This window comes from Grampus griseus (assembly GCF_964374135.1).
Source record: "Grampus griseus genome assembly, chromosome: 6".
NCBI classification, from domain to species: domain Eukaryota; kingdom Metazoa; phylum Chordata; class Mammalia; order Artiodactyla; family Delphinidae; genus Grampus; species Grampus griseus.
Window position 1 is genome coordinate 104,761,569 of NC_139000.1, and position 10,332 is coordinate 104,771,900.

Sequence of the window (10,332 nt, forward strand, 5' to 3'; positions counted from 1 at the left end):
ATGGTAGAATTGAGATTCACACCCAAGCAGTGTGACTCTAGCCTGCTCTTAACCCCTCTGTTATACTGTGTGTCAAAAGACTGGCTTCTAAAATTATGCAAATCAAATTAGTGTTCTTCCTCTGAATGAAGCCACATTTAAGACTGTGCTTATGCTAATATTTCTGACACTGATTGAAATATTTTTAGAAATCTTCTTTTGGAATTATCTGGGTCACGGCACTTAATTTCTCTGGACCTCTGTTTTCTTATTTGTAAAATGAGGGGACAGACCTTCACCATTTGAAGGTGGATTAAATTTTTGGAATGACCAGAAGTCAGTTTGAACCAATTTTTAAAAATAAGTTTAGAAAACAAATTCAGCAATCCAGAGTGACTTGGGATGTATGTATATATGAATAGGGCCATTGATAACACAAGAACAAATGTTGTTTTAACTATCTTTGAGTTGTACTTTATTCTATTTAGTTTTTGACATTTTGTTTTTATCATGTACATAAACATTATGTTTTATCATTACTTTATGATTGTCTTTGAAGCCATTTAAACTTAAGTTTGATCCCCAACTGCTGTTTTTTGTTTTTTTAAACATCTTTATTAGAGTATAATTGCTTTACAGTGGTATGTCAAAGTTTCTGCTTTATAACAAAGTGAATCAGTTATACATATACATATGTCCCCATATCTCTTCCCTCTTGCATCTCCCTCCCTCACACCCCCAACTGCTGTTTTGTTGTATGACTTTTGGAAAGTCCTTTAATCCCTTAGAACCTCAGTTTCTTCATCTATAAAATGGGGATCACAATATTTATTCTTAATGGATATCTAATATCTTTTTAGGACTTAATCTCTATAATAAAAACATTATTAAGAAAGATTAAAGGAGAGTATATGTAAAATACCTGGCACAATTCAGGTACTCAACAAATATTAGTCTTTCAGCCCTTCTACCCCAGCACTAAAACAACAATGGCAATAACAACAATGATCTTTTTCTAATTCGAAAACTTAGAATATATGCACTTTCTCAATGTATGATCCAATCTTTACATGTTGGAGAGGTTTTTTTTAATGAAATTGTCTAATTTTAACTTTATGTATGATTCTCATAGTCATTATTTACACAAACTGATACACTGACCTTTGCAACTATTTAATTGGCTCTTTTATTAATTACCACTTTGTTCATCATCATGAACATCTGTCTGCTTTTAACCCTTTCATAGCAGTTAAAAACTTTTGCTCTGGGGCTTCCCTGGTGGCGCAGTGGTTGAGAGTCCACCTGCCGATGCAGGGGACGCGGGTTCGTGCCCCGGTCCGGGAAGATCCCACATGCCACGGAGCGGTTGGGCCCGTGAGCCATGGCCACTGAGCCTGCGCGTCCGGAGCCTGTGCTCCACAACGGGAGTAGGCCACAACAGTGAGAGGCCCGCGTACCACAAAAAAAAAAAAAAAGACTTTTGCTCTGGACATAATTCATCCCCTTAATTCTTTTTTCCTAAGCCTTTAATGGTTCTGGGACTTAATTGTATGTTTGCTTAAATTAATTTTTCATATGTTTTGTTCTAGTTATGATCATTCATGTTTATTCCAGCACTAGACAAATGTTCTGTCATAAAGTCAACTTGTTACCTTAAAACAACTGCTCTTACAAATTAAAAAATGTGTCTATGCCATGATGAAGCCTCTACTACTTCCATAAACCATGCAAGAAAATAGTATTTCTACTTTATAATAGTACCTTTGTAATATTTCAGTGTCCTTGAGAATGATAAATTTCTTTAGCTGAAAGGGACTTTTTAGAAATGATGAAATTGTGCACCTTCATTTTATAGATGAGGAAAATTAAGAAAAGGGGATAGTGAGTTGCCTAAGATTATATATTTATTGACAGAGTTGGAACTAAAATCCTGATTTCCTTATTCTAATACGAACCTCTTTCTATCCTACCACTTTTGGGAACAGATTGACACAGATTTTTGTTATATTCTTTCTTTGGTCAACAGTGTTACCTTATATCTGTCCTAAAGACATTATTTGGGAAGGAATTAATTTCAAGAAAAACATCAATTTGTCAAAAAACTAGAGATGTTAGTCTGTATCTTAAACTTAGTATTTTGTTGTCTAGGATAGTGAATGAGAGCCGACAGGTACTCCAGGAACCTGATTTCGCTCAGTCCCTCCTGAGGGATCCAAATACTCCTATTATAAGAAAATCAAGAGGAACTTCCACTCAAGGAACATCCACACATGCTTCTTCAACTCAGCTGGCCATGGTGGATGATCAGAGAAGCAAAGCAGGGAGTGTCCACAGCAAAGTGAGCAGCTACCATGGCAGCCTCCACAGATCCCGTGATGGCAGGTGAGTTTTATTGGTAGATTAGTTTATTTCATGTGCTGAATTAGAGTCACACGGCGAGTAGCCAATGTGACTACTACTATTGGAAGAGTAGCCAATTCTGAAAAAGAAGCTGATCATTATTAACGTTTTTGAACTTTCCTAGGTACAGTTGTCCCAGATTATGGTCAGACTTAATGCCAGTCAGAGGAGTTTAGAGTTTGACTCGATGCAGCAAGCAATATGGAGTTATTGACGGGTATTACTGATCAGGGAGAAGGCAGGGTAAAAGTGGTTATTTTAGTAAGATTAATTTGGCAAACAGTTATGGAATACCTACCATGTCAGGCATTGTGCTAGGCTCTGGGAATACAAAGATGATTTAGGCATGATCTTTGTTCTTAATAAGCTCAAGAAAGATAGTGTAGTCATTATTCGTGTTGTGGTTAAAAGCATGGAGTCTGGAATGATAAGCCTCAGTTTCCTCATCTGTAAAATGGAAATAGTAATATTTGCCCCTTTAGCAATGTTGTAAACAATAAATGAGATAATGTACCTAATTGTTTGGAACAGTGCCCATCTCAGTAAGTGCCTGATATCAACTTTTATTATCATTATTATAAGTTAATAATTAAAGTAAAATGCAAATATAATGGTATAGTCCAGAGGTTGGCAAACTTTTTCTATAAAGAGCCACATAATAAATAACTTTAGTCTTTGTGGGTCATATGGTCTTTGTTGACAACTATTCATTTCTGCTGTTGTAGCATGAAAGCAGCCATGGACAATATGTAGTCAAAATGGGAATGGCTGTGTTCCAGTAAAACTATTTACAAAAATAGCAAGGGGCCTCATTTGACTGGCAGACCATAGTTGGCCAACCCCTGTTTAGTAGCTTGGACGAGGGGGTGGTTAATTGTGGTGGGGAAGGGGATGGGAAAAAGCTTCACAGAGAATGTTTGAGAGTGGGCTGGATGTGCTTTCCTGTTAAATTTGATGGTGGAGACACTAGAATTAGAAACTTCTTAGGAGCTTTGCATTAATTCAGCCGAGAGATGATGAAGGCTTATGGAAGAACAGTGGCAGTGGCAAGAGAGGAAGAGCTGATCTGAAGGATATTTGAAAAGAAGAAATGAAGTGATAGGAGTTGGAGATGGATTAAAGCAATTGGAGAGAAGGAATGTGCCAAAGATTTTTTTTTTAATATTTCTAGTTTGGGAAACTGAAAGAATGAAAATTATAATGCCTGAAATTCTTTGTTCACTTTGAAACATCTGTTTCTACAGCTGTCCTGTATCCTTCCAGTCTCATTCCAGCCTTTCTCTCAGTGTTCCCTGTCCTCCTAGTGTAGGATATGATTCCTATACTTACTGTCTTTTTAGTCCTTCTGGTTTGTCCTCTCAACTTGCTTGCTTTCGCCTTCTAACTTGGTCAGCTACCCTATGTTTTAAAAAGTAGCAGCCTTTCTTTGACTATCATATATTTTCTATCTTTTATCCATTTCTTTTTCTTTTCCTTGCCAGATTTTTGAAATGAATATTTTGAATATTTCCATTCTACCAATTGCATCCTTCATTCCTTGTATTTCTAGTCTTTTTCACCTTCTTACCCACTTCTAACATCACCAATGACCTGTTTTTTAATCACATTCAAAGATCTTCTCTTTCCTACCTTTTCCTTCCATTCAGCACTCCTAAATAAAAAGCATTCTTCTAAGTGCTAGGGACACAGAGATGGAAGACAGAAGAGTAAACAGTCGGTAGTAGTATACTTTAATGGATATGATAAAGTCATGTACAAAGTGCTTTGGGATTCCAGAGAAGAAAACCATTTAAGTCACCATGGAAAGTCTTGTTCACAAACAGGATAGCACTTTAATTTGAATAGGATTCAGAGGAGGCAGTTGGAAATTTCAGACAAGGAAACAGCATATGAGGAGGGAAGGAGGACAAACGGGCAGTTAAGTACCAGGGCAACTGTAGGAGATGAAACATGCTGGGAAGTTTGGGGTTTTTTCCCTTACAGCAATGAGAAACTATTAGAAGACTTTGAGCATTGGAGTGATAAAATCAGATTTGTATTTTAGGAAGATCACTTTGACAACAGCATAGGAGAGGAGATTGTAAGTAAGCCCAGTTGGGAAGTTTCTAGAGTAATTTAGAGGTCTTAACTTAAGACACTCATAAAGAGGGAGGAAATCAAAGAATCTTTCAGAGTACGTTTTGTCAACACCACCCTCCATGAACTGACTCTCAGCATTATTTGATGTTTGACATTATTAGCCTTATCCTTTTCAATAAGGAATGAACAGTTAGAATACAGCTCTTATGCATGTGGCATTCTGTGTATAAAGAGATATATAGAAGAAAGCTAAAGTATAATTTCTGCACTCTAGAAGAATATAACCTTATGAGAAAGATAGGACATATACATAAGAACCAACTAAAAAATAATGCAAGCCAGCATATAATTAAAACAGTGAGTATTAGAGATGATCAATGTTATAGAACTTCAGAAAAGGGGAAGATCAGATTGGCCCATGAAAATATCTCAGAGGAGATAAGTAGGGTGAGTGAATGGTAATACAAGATAAGTTCATATTGAGTAGAGAATTTCTGAAGGCAATTAAATATAGGGGGATTTCAGCATCAGTAATCTGAATGGAATGGGAGTTTAGATAAGAAAGTTTATAATCTTTAATATAAGGTAGTTGGTAATTAAAATTATGAGATAGAATTCCTTGAATCTTAATAAAAAAAAGAACAGACCAAGAACAAGACCTTGGTAAATACAGTAATGATAATACAATAAGAGGGACTTCCCTGGTGGCACAGTGGTTAAGAATCTGCCTGCCAATGCAGGGGACACGGGTTTGAGCCCTGGTCCTGGAAGATCCTACATGCCGCAGAGCAGCTAAGCCCACGCACCACAACTACTGAGCCTGCGCTCTAGAGCCCGCGAGCCACAACTACTGAGCTTGCACACCTAGAGCCTGTGCTCCGCAACAAGAGAAGCCACTGCAATGAGAAGCCCGCACACCATAACGAAGAGTAGCCCCCACTCACCACAACTAGAGAAAGCCCACGTGCAGCAACAAAGACCAAACGCAGCCAAAAATTTTAAAAATTAAAAAAACAATTAAGTGCCTTTAAAAAAAAGTAATAATAATACAATAAGAATAGCCTAGCATGTGATTCAGAGAAAGTGCTTATAGACATATGAAGGAATCTATGAAAGTATAGTGTCATGGAAACTAGGGGATATACTATGACCTCTTGTAATGGCCTTTCTTATCTCTGATTAATTAAAATCATACTCATCCTTTAAGGCCTGCTTGATTCCCATATCCATGGCAGTTAATTAATTGCTTTTTAATCATCCTTTCGGTGTGACCTATTTTCAATACAGTTGTTTTTCCTTGGCTAAGTTTGCAGTTTCTGGAGGATGTGAACTTGGTGACAGACATTTGTATATTCCCCTACAGTATCTAGCCCGGTGCATATTAGGAGACAAATAAATCTATCAAACAACTTTAGAAATAATGTGGGCACGCCATCTCGTGGCGATTTCTTTCTGCATCAGTTTTTAAGTTTACACGTGAACACTATATTTGGCCATGGTTTTCTCATCATTTCATGGTATCTTGGCTGTGAGATCACACGTTTACACACATTCCTCCTTCTCAGTACTCACTCTAGTCCAGACTCCTTGATGGATAATTACTGATCTCAGTGCTACATAAAATAAAATAAGACTTGGGTAAATATACCTTCACATGTATGTCAACTTCAAAGAATAAGTAATTGGTAGTTAGATGAGAGGATGTAAAAAAGGAAGTGGGGGCTTCCCTGGTGGCGCAGTGCTTGAGAGTCCGCCTGCCGATGCAGGGGACATGGGTTCGTGCCCCGGTCTGGGAAGATCCCACATGCCGCAGAGCGGCTGGGCCCGTGAGCCATAGCCACTGAGCCTGCGCATCCGGAGCCTGTGCTCCACAACGGGAGAGGCCACAACAGTGAGAGGCCCGCATACCGCAAAACAACAACAACAAAAAAAAGGAAGTAGATGAGTAGGTAGATGGAGGTTTGAGAAAGAGTGGTTAGTTTGGTAAATAGGTGACATTTTACTATGTAGTTGAGTCCTAATTATCCATGGGCAGGTGGTTCATATTCTAGAATTTTGTGGATAGCCATATATTTCACTTAAATAATTAGACAGGGCTTCCCTAGTGGTGCAGTGGTTGAGAGTCTGCCTGCCAATGCGGGGGACACGGGTTCGTGCCCCGGTCCGGGAGGATCCCACGTGCCGCAGAGCAGCTGGGCCCGTGAGCTGAGCCTGCGCGTCCGGAGCCTGTGCTCCGCAACGGGAGAGGCCACAACAGTGAGAGGCCCGCATACCACACACACTAAATAAATAAAAAGTTAAAAAAAAAAAATAATTAGACATAAGAACTCAATTTTTTCTATGAAAAAAGGTATTCTTTTAGTCTTATTCATTAAATTAAACTCAAAGACAGATTTCATTTTAGAAAATACTCAATTCATATTTTTAATTACCTTGATATCATTCCTAGAACACTGATCATATTTTGCTCTTTTTCATTTGCCATATTTGTTTGAAATAGATACTTATGAAGTCATTGAGAGGTGAAAAGTCTCCATATTGGCTGGCAAATCATATTTGGAGAAATCTTTCACTCAGTTTAGGGCAATGATTATTATGTAACATAATTATTAACTAGAATAACAGGCTTATTATGAAATATTTTCATTTGCAAACATTGTAATTATTTTACCAAAACTTGCAAACCAAAGGTAAAACCTTTGTATTCTGAATGTGAATTCTTTTAATAAATAAGAATTAAATGCTCTTTTATAAACCATTCCGTTAACATGAGGAATTTAAAAAATATTTTAAATGTAGCTTTTTATTCTTAAATGTTCTTTTTTGCTTTATGCAAACTGGGAAAAAAGACATGCTTTCTTTTATAATTTTAAAGGACTTAATTTTAAAACTGTGATCTAATGAAAACATTATTTGACAAACACTGCTATAATACTAGATCAGCTCAGTGGTATATGAATCAATCTTTAAAATCTTTAAATTTTACAAATGATTCATATTGAGTCATGAAATTTGTTATAATCATTAAATGAGGGAAATGATAAATGCTTTTTGACAGCCAATAGGTCTTCAGCTGCTTGTGATTAGTTGTTTTGATGACCATTTGAAAAAGGAATGGCCTGCTACCTTTTTATTTTTAGAAATACTACTTAAAATTTAATGTAAAAAAAAATTTAATGTATTAATTAAAGTTATAAATTATTTTCAGTTGTTTTCTTTGATCTTTGTTATTCTAAATTAAATATTTTTTACAAAAAGTGTATAGTATGTTTGAGTGTGAGTTTTCTTACCTCTGATGGGGGCTCAGTGAGTCAGAATTGCAACAAAAGAAAATTTAACAGCTCCCACTGCTGCCTTTCAAGATAAGTAGAATGACGGAGAAGACAGTCTGCAATAAGCCAGGTAGCCCAGTTGACATACTCAAAAGCTGTGTCTTGGGCTAGGGATAAAGGAGAGAATTTGCTTTTGCAGGAATATGGGTTACAAAGTCTTAGGAGTTTGCTACTTCTGTATTTAAGTTGATGTAGCTTTTACAAAATAGCATCCTCACAGCCTGAAGCCCTAATGAAAAGTAATTAAGACCATTTACAGGTAGTTAATTCGGCTGTTAACTGGGCTCTCTGGAAAGAAGCTGTCGGCACCTAGCGTCATCATTGCTTGCCAATTCCCTCACTTTTTTTTTTTTTTTAGGGTCACGGTAATTTCTCCTCTAATTTCATTTGCTCACTTTTCCAATGCTACTCTTTTAGTAAAATTGGAGTTTGCTGTCCTACTGATTATAACCATTCTTCTAAACTCCCTGGGACAATGTCATATTTCTTCTGTTGCTGTTCTTCCTCTCCTGGAACCCACCTCATAACCCAAAACTTATTTGAATGAGAAAAGTATCATTACTTAGTTAGCATAGCTCCAGATCAGTCAGCTCTTCTTCACTTCAGCTTCTGTCCTTTTGCAAAGCATACCTTAATTCTGAGCCTAATCAGTAGATTTTCTCTCCTTTCTGTTTGGCCACTTGAATAATTCAAGAGTGTAAATCATCAAAAGTTGGTTGTTACTTTTTCACTTGTTAGTTTCCTAATTATTTCACTTGATGAGGTATTTTCATGAAAATTTTTAGTGTTATTTTCTAGTGTGTTCTGTTACCTACTTCAAAACAAACTCTCCTATATTAGGTACACTCCCTGCAGTTACAGAGGAATGGAGGAGAGACTACCTCATGGCAGCATGTCACGACTCACGGATCACTCCAGGCACAGTAGTTCTCATCGCCTCAATGAACAGTCACGACATAGCAGCATCAGAGATCTCAGTAATAATCCTATGACTCACATCACACATGGCACCAGCATGAATCGGGTTATTGAAGAAGATGGAACCAGTGCTTAAATTGTCCTAAGGTGGAAAACTTGTGTTGTTTAAAAAGCAGATTTTCTTCTTTGCCTTTGCATGACTGATTGCCATAACTCACTGTTATGATGCTTTCAGTCAGGTGCAGATTGTGTCCCTTGAAAAGTAAACTTTTGCTTTTTATACTGCAACAAACTTGTAACATCAAGGCATCCAAAATGCTAAGAATTATCGCATAAATAATTCTTATTTCTAGGTTATGAAGAAATAATTATTTGTCTGGTAAGCATTTTTATAAACCCATTTGTTTTATATTTAGAAAAATCCTAAATGTGTGGTGACTGCTTTATAGTGAACTTTCATATAATATCAACTAGTTGTGAGATAACATTCTGGTAGTTCTGTTAATAAAACAAAATTTCAGAATTAATGAAATTTTCTATGCAAGGTTTATTTCTCAGATAAACAGTAGGACTTTGTAGTTTCCTTTCCACTAAGTGAAAAAGAACTGTGTTTTTAAACTGTAGGAGAATTTAATAAATCAGCAAGGGTATTTTAGCTAATAGAATATAAAATCAACAGAAGAATCTGATTAGTCTATTGAAGGCTCTTTTGAAATTCTATCAAAATAATCTTTATTCAGAGAAATACAGGAGCAGGATTAGCGACGGAGTAAAAGCGGAGATGGGCATTTTTCCCGGTAATTGTGCTGTTTTTATTACTTTTGTAAATATTACTTTTACTGGCTGTGTTTTTATAACTTATCCATATGCATGATGGAAAATTTTTACTTTGTAGCCATGTTTTCCCATGTAGTAGTATTGATTCCTAGAGAACTTCATGTTCAGATATGTTCTGTGGAAGCATGTAATAGAATAAGCATCACACATTATAAGGTTTTTTGTGGTAACCATAATTACAAAATGGCAAAATGTTTCCTCTGTATTCGTTGTTGTATTTTTCTACAGTGAGATGTGATCTTGCCAAAGCCACCAGATCTTGGTATCCAGGCCCCTCCTGTCAGTGGGTTGATTGTCTGCACTTGCATTGCCCAGTAGCCAATAGGCTACAGCTTTTGCCCCACACCCTTATTTTCAGATTCTGGATCATTCTTGTTTATAGCTGAAATACATATAACCTAAGTCCAAAGAGGTGATTAATTTGGGGTATTTGAAAATCACTGTAGCTAAATGGAGCATGATTAGTCCTGCTGTGAAGTATCCTTTAATCTTAAAAATATCAACTCAAAAATGTTTGACATTTTGTCTTATAAAATTTAAATAATTTATATAAAAACTGTGAAGTTTATTAGGCATGAAATTGATCGGAAGGGAAAGAAAACTTCTGGGAAATGCTGGATGTGTTTTATAGAAAAGTATATTTAAACAAGGGATCCTCAACCCTGACTACAGATAAGAATCACTTGGGGAGCCTCTGATACCGGACACCTTCCTCTCATTCAGATGACAACTGGTAGTTTTTTAAAAAGCTTTCCAGGTGATTCTAATCTGAAACCTGGCTGCAAGG

General features: G+C 36.6%; 1 protein-coding gene across 3 annotated transcripts in view; it reads left to right on the plus strand.

Moving 5' to 3' along the window:
- The window catches only part of FZD3 (frizzled class receptor 3), a gene marked incomplete at both ends in the record, with an annotated part of 79,873 nt that extends 71,029 nt beyond the window's left edge, over window positions 1-8,844 (plus strand). For all 3 annotated transcript variants that reach the window (XM_082655842.1, XM_082655843.1, XM_082655844.1), the window contains 2 exons: window positions 2,128-2,361; window positions 8,631-8,844. In XM_082655842.1, the coding sequence (XP_082511968.1) occupies window positions 2,128-2,361; window positions 8,631-8,844 (448 nt within the window). The remainder of the gene's footprint in view (window positions 1-2,127; window positions 2,362-8,630) is intronic.
- Window positions 8,845-10,332: the final 1,488 nt, after the last annotated feature.